Genomic DNA, 23,998 nt, shown 5'->3' with positions numbered 1-23,998 from the left:
GTCTTCCCAGCCTGGTGCAGGTCTACAATTTTGTTTCTGGTGTGCTTTGACAGCTCTTTGGTCTTGGCCATAGTGGAGTATGGAGTGTGACTGTTTGAGGTTGTGGACAGGTGTCTTTTATACTGATAACAAGTTCAAACAGGTGCCATTAATACAGGTAACGAGTGGAGGACAGAGGAGCCTCTTAAAGAAGTTATTACAGGTCTGTGAGAACCAGAAATCTTGCTTGTTTGTAGGTGACCAAATACTTATTTTCCACCATAATTTGCAAATAAATTCATTAAACATCGTACATTAACGCGGGCTATTTTTTACATTTTTCTGGGATCCTTGATTGTTTTCATTGCTTTACTGTGAAGCTTAGCAGAGGTAGCAATGCTCAGGTTATTTATTAGTGCAGGGTGAGCTGCACACAGGGGACTTCCTACTAGAGCACACCACCGCAGTGCTAACAGTATAACTCTGGTTCATAGGCATATGATTACTGCATACAATAGCTGTAGGATCAGCAGAGGCATTCAGGGCAGTAAGATGGACATATATTAGGTTACTTACATTGTCTTCCAACTCCCCTAGGATAATGTACATTTTTCTGAAGCAGGATGATATCTCAGTGACACAATGGCAGGGATTAAATGAGCTAAACTTGGGTAATTTATAAGTCATTATCTCAACACGGCCTTATAATGCTGTGAAAGTGGATCCCAAAATGGTCAATAAATGTTACATCCACAGAGCTGCAATAGTCTCGTAGCCAGTTATGGAGGGCTAACAGTCTGCTGAAATGTTCAATGCCACGATTTAGAGAGGGTAGGGTGTTTGTTGGTGTCAAGTAGAGACCCAATCAGTTCTGTTCTGAGCTGCCCTTAATAATGTCATTTGACCCCACATGAACCATGACAGCATCAACCCCTGTTGACTGACACACAGCCTCGGGAAGCAACCTGGTGAAATCCTGAACTTTGACCTCGCATGAACCGTGACAGTATCAGCCCCCGGTGACTTACTCACAGCCTTGGGAATCAACCTGGTGATATCCCGAACTTTGACCCCACATAAACCATGACAGTATCAGTCCCCGGTGACTTACTCACAGCCTTGGGAAGCAACATGGGGATATCCTGAACTTTGACCCCAGGAAAACACAAAGTCTTTGCCCCAGGTACAGATATATGCATCACCATTGAACTCCCTATCACAATAGCCGGAATGATGCGGCCTCTGCCACGTCTCGAGGCAGATTGCGAGTCCAGAGCCACAGAACTCACCTGAGACGAGGGCTGCTGAGACGGCGTCTGCGTGCAGGCCACAACAGCCCAGGCGGTTGATTGACTAGGACAGGGAGAAGTAGCTGGAGGGCCATGGAGGGAACCCCCCCCTCCCCCCTCAAGCCCCCGGCAGAAGACAGCTGGTATAGGGGCTCAAAGCGATGAGTCTTAAGTTCGGAGGTGGGGGGCAAAAGGCAGGCGCCCCGAGAACGATTCCTCTCCTCCTTTCTGGTTCTGACACACATCCATTTACGCTCACCTGGAGTCGAACGATGAGCAGCCATTTCCTGGTTCTAGCTAGTAGAGGGGTGCAGTGGCGGAAATGTATCATAGTTCGGGAAGGTCCCATTAGGATCCTGTTGGATGTTTTGATAGGAAGCATTTAAAGATACCAGTAGTCTCATGGAATCCTTATTCAGGTCAAGGCGCCCGGTCAACTGTTTAATTTCTTCATGAAGAGTAGTCATCCTTTTTTTTTAGCTGCATCAAGTTCAATACATTTTTCACAAATGAAGGTACCCATCCAACCTTTCCAGTCACTTCCAATAGCAACTATGTCTGAAAGAGTAGGCCTACTGCCAGATCAGGATGTGACGGTGCTATCTCATTTGAGGAAATGACATACTTACAGCTGATTCACACCCTTAATTGATTGAATGGTTGGTTCACTAATCAATCGTTTTTTTAAATAGGCATTATCAGTGAACCCATCTGAGCGTAAGCTGTCCACCCAAACAGGCGTAATGCTGAATCTGATGCACTCAAGCAGAATAGGTCTGGCTGCTTTTCCTCGTGTGTGTGTACAATGCCCTGATTATAGATCATCTTGTTCCCAGTGAAGCACTAGTGTGTGCGAGGGAGAGGCAGGCTGATGTCTGGAATGTGTGTGCGTGTGTCGGAAAAACAGATAACAGATTAAAATAGGAACACGCGATAGTGGCAGTTTCACAGAGTATATTTTGTACCCCTATGTTAGAGAGGGAATCACGTTTTCTTGTATTGTGCAGATGGCTCATTACATGCATAGCTACAAATAGAAAGAGGCAGGCCCCTAATTCAATCCTGAAACTGGTTTGGTGTACTGCAGAATCTTGCCCGTCTGCATTTTATTTCTGTAGGTAGCCAGTCCCTGTGTGAGAAATCTGTGTCGTAATGACTCGGTTCACAATGTACTTTCCCTTGGCATTCCACCGAGAGAATCTGAGATCACAAGACAACAACCCCAGAGCTTCTACTTGGGAAGTTTGGTCAGAGCGATTTGTAACAGTGGATGAAAACGAGTCTCTGTGAGGGCTGGCTGTAGGTCACTGTAGCACATGTCAGGTTGTGCATTGATTCTGGAACTCTTTTCTTGGCTGCAGTTGACCACAATGTACTCATTATCAACCGACTGAATGTCAGACAGGGAGGGCGGGTGAACATAGAGAGGCCTATCTGCTAACGACCAGGGCAGCTGTTCCTACAAGTCAATGCCCCCCCCCCGATGCACACTGCAGTGTTACACACACTCCCCGATAGGCACTGCGGCGTTACACACACACCCCGATACACTGCGGTGTTACACACACACACTCCCCGATACACGCCGCGGTGTTACAGACACACACACTCCCCGATACACGCCGCAGTGTTACCCACACACACACCCCCCCCCCGATACACGCTGCGGTGTTACACACACACATTTCCCGATACACACTGCGGTGTTACACACACACTCACACACACTCCCCGATACACGCTGCGGTGTTACACACACACTCCCCGATACACGCTGCGGTGTTACACAGACACACACACTCCCGATACACGCCGCAGTGTTACACAGACACACACACTCCCCGATACACGCTGCGGGGTTACCCACACACACACACTCTCCCCGATACACGCTGCGGTGTTACCCACACACACACTCTCCACGATACACGCTGCAGTGTTACACACACACATACACACACACACACTCCCCGATACACGCTGCGGTGTTACACACACACACACCCCGATACACACTGCGGTGTTACACACACACACCCCGATACACACTGCGGTGTTACACACACACTCCCCGATACACACTGCGGTGTTACACACACACACACACTCCCCGATACACACTGCGGTGTTACACACACACACACTCCCCGATACACACTGCGGTGTTACACACACACCCACACACACTCCCCGATACACGCTGCGGTGTTACACACACACCCACACACACTCCCTGATACACGCTGCGGTGTTACACATACATTCCCAAATACACGCTGCGGTGTTTCACACACACACACACTCCCCGATACACGCTGCGGTGTTACCCACACACACACTCCCCGATACACGCTGCGGTGTTACCCACACACACACTCCCCGATACACGCTGCGGTGTTGCACACACACACTCCCTGATACACGCTGCGTGTTACACACACACACACTGATACACACTGTGGTGTTACACTCCCCGATACACGATGCGGTGTTACACACACACACACACACACACACACACTCCCCGATACACGCTGCGGTGTTACACACACACACTCTCCGATACACACTGCGGTGTTACACACACACACACACTCCCCGATACACGCTGCGGTGTTACACACACACACTCCCCGATACACACTGCGGTGTTACACATACATTCCCAAATACACGCTGCAGTGTTTCACACACACACACACTCCCGATACACGCTGCGGTGTTACACACACACACACACATACTCCCCGATACACGCTGCGGTGTTACACACACACACTCCCCGATACACGCTGCGGTGTTACACACACACACTCCCTGATACACGCTGCGTGTTACACACACACACACTGATACACACTGTGGTGTTACACTCCCCGATACACGCTGCGGTGTTACACACACACACTCCCCGATACACGCTGCGTGTTACACACACACACACTGGACTATAGAGTTAGAGATCCTTTCATCATCTCGTAGTCACAGTTCACGTTGCAACACAAAGTGTTTGGAGACTGTAGCATACCTAGTTTTGTGTTTCTTAGTGTGAAGCAGAGGAAATGGTGGTCTGTTACAAGCACAGGACCCAGGTGTCTGTGCAAAGCAGGAAGTGACTCCAGGCCCACTGGCCCCTTCCTTCCAAATATTAGCTGCGAACACAGCAGGAAGCATGCAGGACAAGCATTGTGGAGAACAAAAAGACAACATATGGCTGGATACATTTGTTTTTGTGTTTTTCATCTGTTCAGTTATATTTACCATTTAGTTTCGCGTGTAATATACTGTAGTTAATGTGTTGTTGAATGTTTGTGTAACTATATATATGTAGCATGTATGTGTACATATGTATAATGTGTAGCATGTAGGCTACATGACTCGTGCTGTTATGACCGTTTTTCCGTACATCGTATGTGGTCCTATGTGTGGTTAGGTCCGTTTTTGGTTTGTGTCTGAGCTTTGAGTACAGAACGTGGCAGACTGGTGACGTTTGCTAGTGGCAGATGATAGACTGCAGTGCAGGGCGGGGCGTCTTATTGCCACAGTAACTAGGCCCGCGGTGATCCCTGAACGCGCCACAGATATGCAGATCTCAGGGATATAGTACGTGCTAAATCAGAAATGCCACTGTACAAGGAACATGACTTAGGCCCCGGGTTTATGAGGGTCTCAGAACAGAGAGGGTGTGATGTGAGTCAAGGCGCGAAGGAGTATTGGGTTCCACGAGTCCAGAGCACAAGTTTGACAAGTGTTTTGTTGTCTGTAGTTAGTGTCTTGTGTTTTGAGAGAATTGTCTGTTTGCCTAGCTAGTATGTCTTGACTTGCCTGGGCTGAGTTCAGGGCATGTCATCGTGGTTTGCCCCAGTGGAATTCCCTGCATTTGCCACAGGACAGGCTGGCAGAACCAGTTCACTGGTAATCTGCTCTGGAGGGGTGCCTCCCCTTCTTTTCAACCAAAACCCTCACGATTACGAAAGGCTCATTGAGGACATTCAAGTTTTTTTTTTCTCGTTTTGTTGCAATCACAATACATACAGAAAACAACATCAGAATAGCAAAGGATATTTACAAGGCAAGTAGGCTGGATAGCTGCCTCTACTGATCGTGTGTGTTTTGTGTGTGTGTGTGTGTGTGTGTGTGTGTGTGTGTGTGTGTGTGTGTGTGCTGCTTTCTTTCCACGAAGAAACATTTCTCAGCCTTAACCCAATGTAACCACATCGTAGTATTCAATGATTTGGTGGCTTTTCTCTGGTCCCCCCCCCCCCCCCCCACAATCTGCTCTACTGCTGTCCATATATGGAACCCATCCATGTCTATTTACCACAGAAACATAAATATGACAAATCTTGGTTTTCCTCATCCTCAGTGTGTTTTGTGTCCCCTGTAGCCAACCGTAAGAATGTGAGCTGGTTGCTGGGCAGGGACGGTGATGTGGCGGTCATGGTGATTGGAGAGGTGGACGAGCTGAAGACCTCTAAACTCATCTGTTCTGGGCCCGTGGAGAGGAAAGCACCACCAAGCCTGCACAATAGCACACGGTACGGACACGTCAGCAATACCAGCAGTGTTAAAAACATTTTTTTTACCTGCAGTTCTGTGGAGTTGTAATAGTGCATATCAAATTGAGTAGGAGGTTGGTTTTGGGGGTTTGCCATTTTCTATCATCCCTGTTTTGATTATCCTGTCTGGTCCGTCTGTAGCCACCAGACAACCCCCCCGAAGAGCAACCTGGTAAACAGACCCGTCTCAGAATCTGTCAGAACTGGGAGAGAGAGCCTGCTTCCCAAAACACAGCCAGGGATACAGCTCAATTTAAAGGTGAGTGTGTGTGTGTGTGTGTGTGCGTGTGTGTGTGAGAGAGACCTTCCTGTTGCTGTCATTAATCTCGGACACAGCTGAGGGCCAGTGAGACGAGGGAGAGTCATTGCTCAGCAGCCAAATAAATCACCCCTTCTATCTCTCCCTCTCCTGACTGTTCCCTTACTCCATCCCTCCCTCTTCTACTCCCCATTGTTACCTCCAACACTCCGCAGAACTCCTCTCTCCCTTGCTCTTCTCTTTCCAGCTCAACCACATCCTATCCATCCCTCTCTTCCCTCCCTTCCCTCCCTACATCTTGTCTTCCACTTTGTTTTGTACAGTTCCTGTCAACCCTCTCCTCCCTATTGCATTTGTGTTTCCCGCTGGCTGGGAGTTAGTGGAGGCTGGTGAGGGGAGGACGGCTCATAATAACGGCTGGAACGGGGCAAATGGAATGGCATCACACACCTGGAAACCATGTGTTTGATGTATTTAATACTATTGCGCTCCAGCCATTACCACGAGCCCGTCCTCCCCAATTCAGGTGCCACCAACCTCCTGTGCTGTCCCTAGTGTGTGCATGTGCCACCCCTGTGTGTTTGTGTAAATCTATATGTAAATTAAGTATTTTAATTGTGTAGGAGGGAAGTGATTGGGGGGGGGGGGGGGGGGGTTATTATGTGTTATAGTAAACCCTGCATATTTGGTTTGATCCTAGATATTTGAACCGAACCATGAAATTGAGAAGCGTGCCTGTGTCACATGTATATTGTGTGTGTGTATGTGTGGTAGGGGAGGTTACCTCCGTTTTCACGCCATCTTAAAAAGAGGGAGAAGATTTTCAGCGTTGTCATGGCAACCTGTTTGCACATAGCGAGCGCAGGCCCGGGCGGACACTCCATCTTGGCTGTAGAGCATACCAGTGCCCATCCCAGGCACCCACGGGCTGGTACCGCAAACAGAACGTTGGAAATGTTTGGAGAATGGTCCCGGATAAGCACAAAGAAATGAATCTAAATGTATAGGCCTTGTGCAGGCCTACAGTGTGCTTACACTATATACATCTGTTGCACGCCCATAGCAGGTCCCCGTCCGAGAAAGTCAAGTGCGTTTTAAATCGGTCATACCAACTGACCTGTTTCCTGCTTTTTCAACAGGAGAACACTGAGGAAGTGAGGACATTGCCCCCTCTACAGGTATTGTTATGTACTGCACATATCACTGCTTTGTTCGTCAGCTCAGAAGCTATGAGCTGCCCAGTAGTAAGGCCTGTGTTTGTGTGTTCAACCCACAGGTGTCAGTGGGTGAGCAGCAGCCCCCTGCAGCACTGGACAAAGTAAGCATCACATAAACACGTTTGTGAGTTTGGCTTCCGTAAATCAGAGTTGGTCCATTATGCACATTGAGGACATTTTGTTTATGCTTTGATAAAGGTAGGTATGCAGCGACGTTAAAGATAAACCAGTGTGTTAATAGTAGTTTGATTCAGTAGTTTGACGCCGTATTAATATTATTTTTGAATCAAACGACTACTATTAATACACCTGTTCTGTTGGTAGTAATTTTTTAAATGCTACGTTCATTTACCACAGAGTTTAGGTGTGTATAACGCTGTGCACGGTTGTAGAGTAAGAGGTTGGGTTATTCCCTGGGTTGTGGAGGGCGAGCCATTTGATCGTCACTTCCCTGAACAGCGACGATGATGATGTCATCAGTGTCATGTAAACAAAGAGGGGAAAGCACGGCCTTAATCTCCTAGTATTCCTGGCTGGGTATGGGGTTGAGAACACATGTGTCATTGTCTCAGCGGTGCTAGTAGTGGCAGGTTTCAGCACGAATAGCCATGACACAGACATGGATGGTTCGAATTTCAAAACACTTGCTCAAATATCCTGGCTAAGTGTGGTTTGCATTTCACTAATCCACCCTTCGGCTCTCCTTAAATATGGCTTGAACACGTCTGACTCTTCTGGACACCCACACCCCTTCTCTCTCACTCTCACTCTCACTCACTCACTCACTCACTCACTCACTCACTCACTCACTCACTCACTCTTTCCCTCGTTCCAGGGTGTGGAGGTTAGGCCAGCTGTCCCTTCACTCTCAGCCTCTCTCCAGATCCTCTTTCTCCCAGCTCTCTCTGTCTCTCTCTCTGTTCCAGCTGCTCCTGGTCTGGCCGCCTCACCCCTCATACGTCTCTCTCTGTCTCTCTGGGGGAGCAGCTGAACTGTAGCAGCCCTCCAGGATGTATGTCATTGCTCTCTACCACATGCTGCAATGGGACTGGGTTGGGGTGGGGTGGAATGAAGGGTGTTTCTGAGTGATTGTTTCGTTTTGTGTTCTTTTTGTTTGTGTGTGCGTGTGTGTGCGCACATGCAGGCTGTATCACAACCGGCCGTGATTGGGAGTCCCATAGGGCGGCGCACAATTGGCCCAGCGCCGTCCGGGTTTGGCCGGTGTCGGCCGTCGTTGTAAATCAGAATTTGTTCTTAAATTACTTGCCTAGTTAAATAAAGGTAAAATAAATGTGTGTGTGTACGAGGAGCGAAAATCGCTGGAGCTTGGTTTCTGGTCTCCTCTGCAGCAGATGGTTGATCAGGGTATTAAAACGCCAGAGACAGGGGAGGGTTTCAGTCACAGATGGATGGGATTGTCTCCTGAGGTTTGCGCAGGGGAGATCTCTTTCCATCTCGTCTCCTACTGCACGCAGCCAAGCCGAACCGCAGGAGAAAACTCTATCACTCCGTTCATGCATCCTTACACAAGACTCCTCCCAAACACACCGCTGCACGTGTCTGCCAACCCATGTCAAAGTCCTAATGCACAGCCCCACCCTATTGTTAAATATGAGAGGTATGAGAGTTAAAACATAGATTTAGTTGTTATGTAGAATTAAGGTTGTTAAATGGAACTGTACTACCATCCAAATGGCTATGATCTCCGGCAATGGTATTTGGAGCTGATAGTTGTTTGTGGGGGGGGGGGACTGATTTGGTGTCACACTTCTTCTCCATCCCTAGCAAACACACCTGATTTTTAAACTAATTGCATTCTAAACTGAAGATCATGATTATTTGATTTATTAGAGTCAGGTGTGTTAGCCGGGACTGGGGCAAAACTGTGACACCAATCAGGACCTCGAGGACTGTCGTTGCCCAGGCCTGCTTAGCTCATGGTGTCTGCACCCCATGTTTCATTTTATTTTGGGGGATACTTACTGTGTATGGAAGCATGCCATCAAACCTCTCAGTAACCTGAAGGCATTGGATTCAGGTAGAACGGTTGCCGAATATGCAAATAAAATGGTATGAATGAATCGGACACTGACTGTTCTTTCCTGTTTCCCCAGCAAGCTGAGTTGAAGCAGGATTTAGAGGTCGATGCTCCAGAGGAGAAGCCAGTCCTCTCTTCCTGCAGACCTCACTCAAGAGCTGGCACTGCCAACCCGAGGCTAGATACCGCGCTGTCCCCTGTCCCCAAGAACTTCACCATCACACCATCCCCTGTCCTCAGCTCCACACCATCCCCTGTCCCTACCGTCACACCGTCCCCTCTCCCCAGCACCGTAACAGTGTCTCCGGTCCCCGGCATTGTCACACCGTCTCCTGTCCCCCGCAGAAATGCCATCCGAGACGCTCTAGAGAAGAGCACTGCCAAAGCGCGCGCTTCAGAGAAGACCATCACGCCCTCTCAAGTCCCTAGCTCTGTCAAAACGTCCCCTGTTCCCAGTGTGACACCGTCCCCTGTCCCCAGCTCCACTCCGTCCCCTGTCCCCAGTGTCTCACCGTCCCCTGTCCCAAGCTCCACTCCGTCCCCTGTCCCTAGCATCTATTCACCGTCCCCTTTCCACAGGACCATCGCTCCGTCCCCTGTGGCTAGCAGCACGGCCATAAGAGACGCTCTAGAGAAGAGCACCACCAAACCACACGGTCCGGAGAAGACGACCGTCGTCCCGCTGTCCGTCACAACCAGACTCCACCCCGAGGAGCCGGCTGAGCCCCACCCCCAGGAGACCCCCATCAGCCGAGGTAAGAGAGTAGAGCAGCATGAGAGATTGGGTTCCCTCCATAGAGATGTATAGTTTTAGCATGGACATTGCCATTAAGGGATTCTACCATTTTAAAGTAGTCAAATGGGTGGGGATTTCTATGGGTTGAGAGCAATCAGCCATTGACCAGAGCATTGTCTTCTTCAAATTGGGTTATACGGTTTGTAAATGGCTTTAAGCTATATTATAGTGGCCACAATAAATGAATGACACACAATATTTTGGTTCAGGACTCCAGCAGTGCAGGTGGCGGTAAATTACCAATATTAGCTTTATACATTTTTCAAACACCGAAGAAGAAGAACATTTTATACAGCACCAATGGCACAGATACAGCATTCTAACACTGAGCTAGGGTCAAAGTTGAATGTATTGAGATTGTTGTGAATGGTGGGAGTAACAGATTCGGGCCTGGAAGCATGTAGACACCAGGACACATTTTTATTGAACTCTTTTGGTAATGAAGTTGTATCCCCCTCCCCTCCCACCCTCCAAAAAAAAGACAGCACCCACGTGGCAGGGAAGAGAATTGCCTATGTGTATGTGACAAATATGGTCTGACATCGAAACCCTTTTACCTGGTGTGTGTTCATAATGGGCAGTTACACCATGGTTCTGCAGTAGGCCCCTACAGTGTTGGTTAGGCTTGATGATGGGGATTTATTTGCCCAGCGTCCTAGCCAAATGCTGCCTCAGCCCACTGGAATCTGTATAAACTGGCAGACTAAAAGCAGGCCAGTGCCTCCGCCTTTTGGGAGGGGGGGGGGGGGGGGGGTAGCAGTGTCATGGTCCCACACCTCCTCTGCCTCTCTATTGGCTACTCGCTCTCTTACTATGTGTGTTTGTCTAATGTTTTCCACAGTCCCTCTTAACGAACATTACTTTTATCAGTGTATGAAGATGGATGTCTCTTGTATCTCTGAGCCTCACATATAGTGAGTTATTGGCTTTGCCCTTGTAGTTGATTGCTTTATGGCAGCGTCTCTGTGTCTTGTTGCAATTTTTATTTTGTATTTTTTTTGGTCTCCCCTATTCCGTAGAATTCCTCAGTATCTTAGCTTGTCTAGCTTTCCCTGACTGTGTAATATTAGGAGTGAGTTTACTATCAGCCTAATTAGCAATGTTTGGACAGCGTTCCTCTGGGTGATCAGGATAGGCTGTTGGTTTTGATCAGCGGCCCACATCCCAGCTCGACAGACAAGTGACCCAGTTCACAAACCAGACACCGGCTGAGAGGGAGCTAGACCAGCACCACCCAGTGGACCACTGATCACACTGCAGCCAGTCCTCTAACAGAGTCAGCCGGAACAAAACTGTCTGCCGTCTACCGTCTCCCCCTGCTGGATGTGTGCTAACCTTACAATGAGGTGAAGAACTGTGTTTCTTTGTCCTGGCTGTGGAACCTGTAATTCAACCAGAACATATTCATGGGTTGCATGTTTCTTCACAATATTGAGACATTTCAAGTGAAGATGGCGAAGTCGTATGTCATTTGAATGGGTTACTTATTTTCAGATGTTTAAAAAAAATCTATACATATTTTTTGTATACATGTCCGATCTATCTATCTCTGTCTGTGTGTGTGTGTGTGTGTGTGTGTGTGTGTGTGTGTGTGTGTGTGTGTGTGGGGGTCAAATCACATTTTATTGGTCACATGGATAGCAGATGTTATTGGGAGTGTAACGAAATGCTTATGCTTCTCGATCCGACAGTGTAGCAGTATCGAACAGGTTATATCTAACAATTCCCCGACAAAAACCTAATACACACAATCTAGTGAAGGAATGGGATGAGAATATATAAAATATATGGATGAGCAGTGACAGAGCGGCTAAGATGCAATAGATCGTGAAGGAAACAGTATACAGTTTATACATGTGAGATATGTAAACATTATTAAAGTGACTAGTGTTCCATTTATTAAAGTGGCCAATGATATCAAGTCTGTAGGTAGGCAGCCGCCTCTCTGTGCTAGTGATGGCTGTTTAACAATCTGATGGCCTTGAGATAGAAGCGTTTTTTCAGTCTCTCTGTCCCAGCTTTGATGCACCTGTTGTACTGACCTCGCCTTCTGGATGATAGCGGGGTGAACAGGCAGTGGCTTGGGTAGTTATTGTCCTTGACGATCTTTTTTGCCTTCCTGTGACTTTTTTTTTTTTTTAACCAGGCAAGTCAGTTAAGAACAAATTCTTATTTTCAATGACGGCCTAGGAACAGTGGGTTAACTGCCTGTTCAGGGGCAGAACGACAGATTTGTACCTTGTCAGCTCGGGGATTTGAACTTGCAACCTTCCGGTTACTAGCCCAATGCTCTAACCACTAGGCTACCCTGCCGCCCCGACTTTGAGTGTTGTAGGTGTCCTGGAGGGCAAGTAGTTTGCCCCCGGTGATGCGCTGTGCAGAACCCACCACCCTTTGGGGAGCCCTGCGGTCGAGGACGGTGCAGTTGCCGTACCAGACAGTGATACAGCCCCACAGGATGCTCTCAATTGTGCACCTGTAAAAGTTAGTGAGGGTTTTCAGTGTTGAAGAGGTGCTGTTGCTCCTTTTTCACCACACTGTCTGTGCGCGTGGACGACTTCAGTTTGTCGGTGAAATATACACTGAGGAACTTAAAACTTTCCACCTTCTCCACTGCTGTCCCGTCGATGTGGATAGGGGGGTGCGCCCGATCATCTCTTTTGTTTTGCTGACATTGAGAGTGAGAGGTTATTTTCCTGACACCACACTCCGAAGGCCCTCACCTATTCCCTGTAGGCTGTCTCGTCGTTGTTGGTAATCAAGCCTACCACTGTAGTGTCATCTGCAAACTTGATGATTGAGTTGGAGGCGTGCATGGCCACGCAATCGTGGGTGAACAGGGAGTACAGGTGAGGGCTGAGAACGCACCCCTGTGGGGCCCCAGTGTTGAGGATCAGCGGGGTGGAAATGTGTTTTCCTACCTTCACAACCTGGGGGCGGCCCGTCAGGAAGTCCAGGACCCAGTTACACAGGGCGGGGGCTCAAGCTTAATGACGAGTTTGGAGGGTACAAGGGTGTTTAATGCTGAAATTATAGGGCAGTGTGCAGTGTGATGGTCATTGCGTCGTCTGTGGACCTATTGGGGCTGTAAGCAAATTGCAGTGGGTCTTGGGTGTCAGGTAGGGTGGAGGTGATATGATCCTTGACTTGTCTCTCAAAGCACTTCATGATGACAGAAGTGAGTGCTACAGGGTGATAGTCATTTAGTTCAGTTACCTTAGCTTTCTTGGGAACAGGAACAATGGTGGCCATCTTGAAGCATGTGGGGACAGCAGACTGGTAAAGGGATTGATTATGTCCGTAAAACACAGCAACCAGCCCGTCTGCGCATGCTCCGAGGACACAGCTAGGGATGCCGTCTGGGCCGGCAGCCTTGCGAGGGTTAACACGTTTAAATGTTTTACTCACGTCGGCCACGGAGAAGGAGAGCCCACAGTCTTTGGTAGCGGACTGTGTTGGTGGCACTGTATTGTCCTCAAAGCATGCTTGTTTGATTGCCTAACGGACTAAATAACTACACTGTTTGTATTCGGCCATGTTTCCAGTCGCCTTGCCGTGGATTAAATGCGATGGTACATGCTTTCAGTTTTGCTTGAATGCTGCCATCAATCCATGGTTTCTGGTTAGGGAAGGTTTTAATAGTCACAGTTGGTACAACATCTCCTATACACTTCCTTATAAACTCGCTCACTGAGTCAGCGTATACGTCAATGTTATTGTCTGAAGCTATCCCAGACCACGTGATCGAAGCAATCTTGAAGCGTGGAATCCGATTGGTCAGACCAGAGTTGGATAGACCTAAGAACGGGCGCTTCCTGTTTTAGTTCCTGCCTATAGGAGGGGAGCAACAAAATGGAGCCATGGTCAGATTTGCCAAAAGGAGGGCGGGGGAGGGCCTTGTATGCATTCCGGAAGTTAGAGTAGCAATGGTCGAGCATTACTCGCTCGTGTACTGCAATCGATATGCTGATAGAATTTAGCTAGCCTTGTTCTCAGATTAGCTTTGTTACAATCCCCAGCTACAATAAATGCTGCCTCAGGATATATGGTTTCCGATTTATGTAAAGTCCAGTGAAGTTCCTTGATGGCTGTCTTGGTAGCCACTTGCGGGGGGATATACACGGCTGCGACGATAACCAAGGAGAGTTCTCCTGGGAGATAATACGGTCGGCATTTGATTGTGAGGAATTCTAGGTCAGGTGAATAAAACAATTTGAGTTCTTGTATGTTGTTACAATTACACAATGGGTCGTTAATCTTGAAACGTACACCCCTGCCCTTCTTCTTACCAAAGAGATGTTTGTTCCTGTCAGTGCGATGTACTGAATCCCGTTGGCTGTACGGACTCCGACGGGATGTGTCCAGCTAGCTATGTCTCTGTGAAACAGAGTATGCTACAATCCCGGATATCTCTTTGGAAAGCAAATCTTACCTTAATTTCGTTGACTTTGTTAACTAGGGACCGGACATTAGCGAGGTAATATACTTGGAAGCGGCGGGTGTTGTGCACGCATCCGAAGCCTCACTAGAAGACCGCTCCAGCACCCTCTCCTCCGACGGTGTTGTTTTGGGTCAGCCTCTGGAATCAGTTCAAATGCCCTGGGAGGTGCAGACAAAGGATCCGCTTTGGGAAAGTCGTATTCCTGGTCGTAGTGCTGGTTGTGCTGGTAAGTTGACGTCTCTCTGATATCCAATAGTTCTTCCCGGCTGTATGTAATAACACTTAAGGCTTTCTGGGCTAACAATGTAAGAAATAATATTTTAAAAAACAAAATACTGCACAGTTTCCTAAGGACTAGAAGCGAAGCTGCCATCTCGATCGGCGCCATCTTTTTAGTGTGTGTATGGGTACCGTTCAAAAGTTTGGGGTCCCTTAGAAATGCCCTTGTTTTTGAAAGAAAAGCACATTTGTTGTCATATATATATATATATAGTGCCTTGCAAAAGTATTCGGCCCCCTTGAACTTTGCGACCTTTTGCCACATTTCAGGCTTCAAACATAAAGATATAAAACTGTATTTTTTTGTGAAGAATCAACAACAAGTGGGACACAATCATGAAGTGTAACGACATTTATTGGATATTTCAAACTTTTTTAACAAATCAAAAACTGAAAAATTGGGCGTGCAAAATTATTCAGCCCCTTTACTTTCAGTGCAGCAAACTCTCTCCAGAAGTTCAGTGAGGATCTCTGAATGATCCAATGTTGACCTAAATTACTAATGATGATAAATATAATCCACCCGTGTGTAATCAAGTCTCCGTATAAATGCACCTGCACTGTGATAGTCTCAGAGGTCCGTTAAAAGCGCAGAGAGCATCATGAAGAACAAGGAACACACCAGGCAGGTCCGAGATACTGTTGTGAAGAAGTTTAAAGCCGGATTTGGATACAAAAAGATTTCCCAAGCTTTAAACATCCCAAGGAGCACTGTGCAAGCGATAATATTGAAATGGAAGGAGTATCAGACCACTGCAAATCTACCAAGACCTGGCCGTCCCTCTAAACTTTCAGCTCATACAAGGAGAAGACTGATCAGAGATGCAGCCAAGAGGCCCATGATCACTCTGGATGAACTGCAGAGATCTACAGCTGAGGTGGGAGACTCTGTCCATAGGACAACAATCAGTCGTATATTGCACAAATCTGGCCTTTATGGAAGAGTGGCAAGAAGAAAGCCATTTCTTAAAGATATCCATAAAAAGTGTTGTTTAAAGTTTGCCACAAGCCACCTGGGAGACACACCAAACATGTGGAAGAAGGTGCTCTGGTCAGATGAAACCAAAATTGAACTTTTTGGCAACAATGCAAGACGTAATGTTTGGCATAAAAGCAACACAGCTCATCACCCTGAACACACCATCCCCACTGTCAAACATGGTGGTGGCAGCATCATGGTTTGGGCCTGCTTTTCTTCAGCAGGGACAGGGAAGATGGTTAAAATTGATGGGAAGATGGATGGAGCCAAATACAGGACCATTCTGGAAGAAAACCTGATGGAGTCTGCAAAAGACCTGAGACTGGGACGGAGATTTGTCTTCCAACAAGACAATGATCCAAAACATAAAGCAAAATCTACAATGGAATGGTTCAAAAATAAACATATCCAATAGTGAAGACATCGAAACTATGAAATAACACACATGGAATCATGTAGTAACCAAAACAGTGTTAAGAGACCGCCATGCTTGAGTGTGAACGTGTTGTTTTTGTAGGTACCCATATTTTATGTATGGGAAAGTCTATTGGTGTTTACACACAGTTTGAGGGAGTTTGTTCATGTTTATGACTACCTCTGACAGGTTTTATTTGGGGGTTTAATATGTTTGTGTGAGTATATAAGATATGAGTGTGTTAATGTGTATATTGACCTATGTCCATGAATGTTGGTGTGCGTGCACCCCAAGGGTGGTGGGGTTGGGGTAGAGAGTAGGTGATAGTGTGCGTGTGAGTATGTGTGCATGCGAGTGTATCAGTCTCCTGCAGCTGCTGGCTCGCTCTGTGTGTGTGTGTGTGTGTGTGTGTGTGCCTCGCTCTCTCCCTCGGCTTGCCTTTCCTCTCCTCACCTTCAGAGAGAAGGACACACATTCCAGCGCTGCTTCCCGACTCTGGCCCGGGGCGACGCTCGGCCGGAGCTGATAAGTGACAGGGCCCCCAGCCTCCACACAGCGCCGTGCCGGCCCCCCGCCCCCTCCTCCTCCCCCTCCCAACCCTGACCCTCCCGCGGCCTGGCTCACTGCACAGACGTGCCTCTCCGGAATTCTGCCCTCTGCCCCACTTCTGCCCCCCCTTCCTCCCCCTCCTCCCTCTGTGCCAGAGAGGAGGGGGTAATTTAAAGAGCTAGACTTGCTTTTATTTTGGTGCTGGTGGGTGACACTCTCCCCCACTGCATGTATGGACTGGGACTGGGACTGGGATTGGGGCTGGGACTGGGGCTGGGACTGGGACTGGGCCGAGGTGTGAAGAGCGGGAGCCGCCTCAAAGGTCCGTCTGAAGACACAGACAGACAGCCAGTGTATCATATTGACCAGTGACTTGGAGCAGAAGGAAATTCATGTAACTGTGATCAGGTGTTGCCAAGGTTTCCTACAAACGGCTGCACAGTTAGGTAACCCGCGGAGCAGACTGCTTTTTTTCTCCCCCGCTCCATTTGTGTTGACAGAGCTGCGAGTCTATCGGCTTGATGTTTGGCTTTTTGGTTTCTGGTGGAACGTTCTGCGTGGGTTTGGGCCGTTCTTTGCCAAGACAGGTTAGGTTGGCGTCTAGTTTCTAGAGGTATCATCTTCCTCACATGGATGTTTTCTCAGAGGGATAAAAAAATATATATATACATTTTAAGAAAAAGCAACAATTCTTCTTACTATTCCCTCACCGTACCCACGTGTAATGGTTAGGAATACGTTGCACGCTTGCGTTCTCATACGCATGCACGTGCAGGCACACACATACTCCTTGTGTTTAGCATTCCTATCAGAACCAACACCGAAACCCAAGCACCGAAAAGCCTCCGACCGCGCGTGCTTGTGCCTGTGTGACTCTGTGCGACTCTGTGCTTGTGTGTATGCGTGCCTGCATGCGTGTCCAACCTCGATCGCTGGAGCCTATCCAGGGTTTCCGTGGTGACCACACAACACAGCGAGACAATCAGAGGCAGGCCCACGCAGTGCGGGCGAGAGGACATTAACACAGGAACCGCGGGTCAGGCGGCAGAGGAAGGGAGGGGGGAGAGGAAGGTGGCGGGAGGGGGACAGAGGCAGGGAGGGGAAAAAGGGAGAGGATGGTGGAGGCAGGGGGGCCGAGCTACAGGGAAAGGGGGGAGGGAGAGAGGGAGAAAAACAACAAAAGAAAAGTAAAACCTTTAAAGATAGTTTGGGCCTGTCTCTTTCATGCCTCACCGCTATCAAGGGTTTGCTTTAAAGCTTCTTTGGCCACAGAACTGACTGCCTCTCCTGGGCTGCACACACACCCGCTACGCACACCCTCTATACTAAACACAGGACCTCGGTGTCTGAATCGAATGTGATGCGGTTAGTCAGAGATGGGTGCATGCGTGACTGAGTCTGTGAGCAGGAGGGTGTGTGTATTTGTGCGTGTGTGTGTGAGTATAGTTGGTATCAGAAGTGTTCACTCCCCTTGGATTTTTTCTCTCTCACATTTTGCTGCGTTACAAAGTGGGATTGAAATGGTTTGCATTTTTATCACTGATCTACACAAAATACTCCATAATGGGAAGAATGATACACGTTTTCCAAATGAATAAAAAATGAAATAAGTCAAATATGGTCATTGCATACAGTAAGTATTCACCCCTTTTGTTTAGGCAAGCCTAAATCAGTTCAGGAGTTAAATTTGACTTATCAAATCACATGAGTTATATGAACTCACTGTGTGTGAAATAATAGGGGTTGACATAATTTCTTTGACTACCTCTTCCTCTGTCCCCCATACATACAACATATGTAAGGTCCCTCAGTCAAGTATTGACGTTTAAGCACAGATTTAACTAGAAGGACCAGGGTGCTTTTTAAAAGCCTTGTAAAAGAAGGGCTGTTATTGGTAGCAATACCAAATCAGATTTTGAATATATCTTTTAGCATGGTTAATAACGATGCTGTGGATGATGTACAGTTGTGGCCAAAGGTTTTGAGAATGACACGGATATTCATTTCCACAAAGTTTGCTGCTTCAGTGTCTTTAGATATTTTTGTCAGATGTTACTATGGAATACTGAAGTATAATTACAAGCATTTCATAAGTGTCTAAGGCTTTTGTTGACAATTACATGAAGTTGATGCAAAGAGTCAATATTTGCAGTGTTGACCCTTCTTTTTCAAGACCATTGCAATCCGCCCTGACATGCTGTCAATTAACTTCTGGGCCACATCCTGACTGATGGCAGCTCATTCTTGCATAATCAATGCTTGGAGTTTGTCAGAATTTGTTGGGTTTTGTTTGTCCACCCGCCTCTTGAGGATTTGACCACAAGTTCTCAATGGGATTAAGGTCTGGGGAGTTTCCTGGCCATGGACCCAAAATATCGATGTTTTGTTCCACGAGCCACTTAGTTATCACTTTTGCCTTATGGCAAGGCGCTCCATCATGCTGGAAAAGGCATTGTTCATCACCAAACTGTTCCTGGATGGTTGGGAGAAGTTGCTCTCGGAGGATGTGTTGGTACCATTCTTTATTCATGGCTGTGTTCTTATGCAAAATTGTGAGTGAGCCCACTCCCTTGAATGAGAAACAACCCCACACATGAATGGCCTCAGGATGCTTTACTGTTGGCATGACACAGGACGGATGGTAGCTCTCCCATTGTCTTCTCCGGACAAACTTTTTTCCGGATGCCCCAAACAATCGGAAAGGGGATTCATCAGAGAAAATGACTTTACCCCAGTCCTCAGCATTCCAATCCCTGTCTGAACTGTGCATATTCTTTTGCATATTACATATTCTTTTGCAGAATATCAGTCTGTCCCTGATGTTTTTCCTGGAGAGAAGTGACTTCTTTGCTGCCCTTCTTGACACCAGGCCATCCTCCAAAATTCTTCACCTCACTGTGCGTGCAGATGCACTCACACCTGCCTTCTGCCATTTCTGAGCAAGCTCTTTACTGGTGGTGCCCCGATCCTGCAGCTGAATCAACTTTAGGAGACGGTTCTGGCGCTTGCTGGACTTTCTTGGGCGCCCTGAAGCCTTCTTCACAACAGTTAAACCACTCTCCTTGAAGTTCTTTATGATCCGATAAATGGTTGATTTAGGTGCAATCTTACTGGCAGCAATATCCTTGCCTGTGAAGCCCTTTTTGTGCAAAGCAATGATGACTGCATGTTTCTCCTTGCAGGTAACCATGGTTGACAGGGGAAGAACAAGGATTCCAAGCACCACCCTCCTCCTTTTTGAAGCTTCCAGTCTGTTATTTGAACTCGATCAGCATGACAGAGTGATCTCCAGCCTTGTCCTCGTCAACACTCACACCTGTGTTAACGAGAGAATCACTGACATGATGTCAGCTGGTCGTTTTGTGGCAGGGCTGAAATGCAGTGGAAATGTTTTGGGGGCGATTCAGTTCATTTGCATGGCAAAGAGGGACTTTGCAATTAATTGCAATTCATCTGATCACTCTTCATAACATTCTGGAGTACATGCAAATTGCCATCATACAAACTGAGGCAGCAGACTTTGTGAAAATTAATATTTGTGTCATTCTCAAAACTTTTTGCCACGACTGTGTTAAACCACCCAGACACAACAAAGATAAAGTTGTCCTTCTGAACTGAGCTGCAGGACAGGAAGGAAACCGCTCAAGAATGTCACCATGAGGCCATTAGTTGGCTGTAATAAGAGAACTGAAGATGCATCAACATTGTAGTGACCCACAATAATTACCTAAATGACAGAGTGAAAAGAATAATAACAAATATACAGAATACAAATATTCCAAACATGCATCCTGTATGCAAAAAGGCACTAAAGTAATTCAGTAAAAAAGAAAGACAGTAGAATACACTTTTTGGCCTAAGTGCAAAGCCTTATGTTTGGGGCAAATCCAACAACAACACATGACTGAATGAATGCCTCCTTATTTTCAAGCATGGTGGTGGCTGCATCATGTTATAAGTATGCTTGACTGCGGCAAAGACGGGAGTATTTCAGGATAAAAAAGAAACGGGTTGGAGCTAAGCACAGGCATAATCCTAGCGGAAAACCTGGTTCAGTCTGCTTTCCATCAGACACTGGGAGATTAATTCACCTTTCAGCAGGACAATAGCCTACAACACAAGGCCAATTTGCTTACCATTTAAGATAGTGAAAGTTCCTGAGTGGCCAAGTGACCGTTTTGACTTAATTGTCCTTGAAAATCTATGGCAGGACTTGAAAATTGCTGTCTTGCCATGATCCTCAACACCTTGAAAGAACTTGGCGTGCAAAGCTCTTAAACTAACCCAAGAAGACTCACAGCTGTAATCACTGCCAAAGGTGTTTCCGACATGTATCGACTCGGGGTACTTATCTAATCAAACTATATTAGTGTTTAATTAATCATGAATAAAAAAAAATCTTCCACTTTCTTATTACAGAGTATTTTGTGTAGGTCGTTGAGAGAAAATGACCATTAAATCAATTTTAATCCCACTTTAAGATGATAAGTTAAGATCCAAGGTTATGTGTGTTTTTTAAGTGTGTGTGTGTGTGTGTGTGCTCACACATCTGTGTCCCCCCCCCTGGGGACCGCGCTTAAAAATACTCGGCTCCTCAAGCCTTCTGGTGTCTGAACAGCGTCTGTCTGCTCTCCGCCTCTGTCCCCGTGGCCCTCCTCCGCTCCCGTCCCTCAATTATACCCCCTCCCAAACGTCGTGCCTCTCTGTCTCACACGCACACCAACTACACCCAGCTGTGTCCCTGCTCCTCTTCATATGAAGATGACCTCCAGTCTGGCCTACTACAGCCCAGGACGGAAGAGTCCGGGAGGGTAGAGGAAGAAGGCTAGGGCGAGCAGGAGAAAGGGGGGAAAAATCAGGGAGAAAAATCAGGATCAGGGAGAATGTTCCGTGATGCCGGTAGGCTCACAGACCTCTTTTTTAAATTATTTTTAATTAGCATTCCCAGTTACGGGGACGTGCGACAACCGACCAAGACATCGTAACCAATGTGAGCTTCAACTCCGTTCGCTGATGCAAGGCACCTCTAACCATTCATCTAATGTCTGCCTCTGTCTCTCTCCCAGATATCCGCGTGATGGCAGCCTATCGCAGGGCCATGTCTGAGGATGTGATGTCAGAGGGGGTCGGAGACACCTGTTCACGGAGTGGTCGGGTGGCTCAGCTGATGAAGAACTTCTGTGTGAAGAGCCCCACGCCCCCTGCACAGATCCCTCCTCCCCGCGGGAGCAAACCCCCCATCCCCACCAAACCCAACCACCTGCACCTGGTTGCCAGCCCCTCACTCAGGTAATCCACAGGGCCACCCGCTGTCCCCCACCACACCCCACCCAGGCCCCACTGAACACTGCTGGGCACCCAGCCTGGGTGTCTCAGCAACTGGGGACAAGGACGCAAGGCGGCAGGCCCCAAGGCTCTCAGGAACACAGCCAAACCTTTTGATTCCATTGCTCTTACTCTAAAAGCAAAGCAATGAGAATAGAGCTTTTGCCATTTTTACCTGTGCCATGTTTTAATAGTTAGTTTTATTTAGTATTTTAAATTGTACAGTACTGTAAATTCTCTCTGTGGGGAAAGGTGAACCAAAAGTGTTGATTGTAGAACAGCGTCTTCCTTTGTTTCCTGCTTTTGCCTTTTTTAATATTCAATGTATTATTGACCGTATCATACCATGTATTCTTCACCTGTCGATATACTTTTTAAAATTTTATTTTAAAAAATCTTGTCATGTACAAATACCACTCTATTGTTACATTTGGCGCACAGTACGGTCACAAAGCTTTGTGCAATGTTATCAAGGTCATAAACCGGTTCTTGCGATTGCAACAAATCACGGCAAATGTCAACTTGAATGACGCAGTACATTTGCTTTCGTGGTTGAGAGCTGTTCCGTGTGCTGACAAATGACAGAGCCACATTGATCATACCCGCCTGTCATGACCAAGGAGATGGGTAAGAGTACAGTATGGCTGGACGGATGAAGCCGGATGAGTGAGGGGAGGGGGTTCCTCCTTCGTCTACGGCGCTCCTCACCGGGAGTAGCACAGTCGGCTTGTATACTGTCACATCTCCCCCGACTGCCACCTGGCCCGAACAAGCACCTTGCGCTATCTACCTGAGATTGACCAATGACAGTGCCAAACGCCTCTGCTCTGTGTCCCAGTGGACCGAACACTGGCAAGCCACACGGTCGCTGCCAAATAATACTTGTTAGCTGTGGTTAACCCGTCTGTTATTTTTCTCAATCTCATTTTTGATTGGTTGCACTTTGGTTTTTTTGTTTTTTGAAAAACTTTTTTACTATGTTAATTCGGAGAGCGAGAGTGATGATCTCTGTGTCTGTGTGTATCGATTGTGTGTTGTCCCACACAAGGTGTGTGTTGATCTATGTGTGTGATGTCAGGCCTGTGTGGCGCAACCACAGTGGAACAATAAAATCGTTTGACCCCTCCAAGCGCTAGTGATGTGAATTTTCCAAGAGGCAAGGCGGGGTGTGCGTGTGTGTGTGTGTGCGCGTGCCTTCTGCATGATTCTCTCTCTTTATCCACTTTATATACAGGATTTATTTTGCGGCACAGAAATGTACACCCGGTAAACTTTGGTTCCTTTTAGATTCCATGAGTGAAATTCAGAGTGAAAGTGGTGGGGGGGGGGGGGGACTCCCTATAGGATTCCCCTCCCAGATCCCTATTTGGGTAGTTAATATAAAACATCAATTCCCTCATTTAACCTCTCTTGGCTGCCCCCTGCTTGCCAGTCAAAGCAAAGCATTATACCTCTGAGGAGATGCAGTGCCAGCCCGCGTGGAAAAGAGGGAGTGTGTGCGAGAGACGGAGAACGACGGAGAGTTATTTCACTTTTTTTTTGTTTATCCATTTCACTTGCTTTGGCAATGTAAACATATGATTCCCATGCCAATAAAGCCCATTGAATTGAGTGAGTGAAGCAGTTCCTAATACACAGTCTGACAGGCTATGGATACATTTCAGATGACACGACAGAAGCCATTTAGCACCCTGTTGATCATCACTTTCAAGTCAGTTTCCCGAAACCACAATCCTATTTATTTAACATTGTATTCAACAAAGTCACATTCGTGCATGAGTTTAAAAAAAAAAATAGTTGACCACAATTTTACAGGAAACGTAAACAAACAATGGCGTGTAACCTCGGGGTAGTAAACATGCCCTCTTCTGAT

At 47.2% G+C, this 23,998-nt stretch overlaps 1 protein-coding gene across 4 annotated transcripts in view; it reads left to right on the top strand.

Moving 5' to 3' along the window:
- LOC110534118 (uncharacterized) overlaps positions 1-23,254 on the top strand; it is a 31,743-nt gene extending 8,489 nt beyond the window's left edge. For all 4 annotated transcript variants that reach the window (XM_036990524.2, XM_036990526.2, XM_036990525.2 and 1 more), the window contains 6 exons: positions 5,656-5,806; positions 5,969-6,086; positions 7,226-7,264; positions 7,363-7,404; positions 9,418-10,096; positions 21,867-23,254. In XM_036990524.2, coding sequence (XP_036846419.1) covers positions 5,656-5,806; positions 5,969-6,086; positions 7,226-7,264; positions 7,363-7,404; positions 9,418-10,096; positions 21,867-22,093 — 1,256 coding nt within the window. In that variant the 3' untranslated portion in view covers positions 22,094-23,254. The remainder of the gene's footprint in view (positions 1-5,655; positions 5,807-5,968; positions 6,087-7,225; positions 7,265-7,362; positions 7,405-9,417; positions 10,097-21,866) is intronic.
- Positions 23,255-23,998: the final 744 nt, after the last annotated feature.

The sequence above is a fragment of the Oncorhynchus mykiss genome, chromosome 10 (genome assembly GCF_057628025.1).
Source record: "Oncorhynchus mykiss isolate SJ-2025 chromosome 10, ASM5762802v1, whole genome shotgun sequence".
Lineage (NCBI taxonomy): Eukaryota > Metazoa > Chordata > Actinopteri > Salmoniformes > Salmonidae > Oncorhynchus > Oncorhynchus mykiss.
The sequence above is the reverse complement of the archived record's forward strand: the minus strand, read 5'-3'. Positions and strand labels throughout refer to the sequence as shown.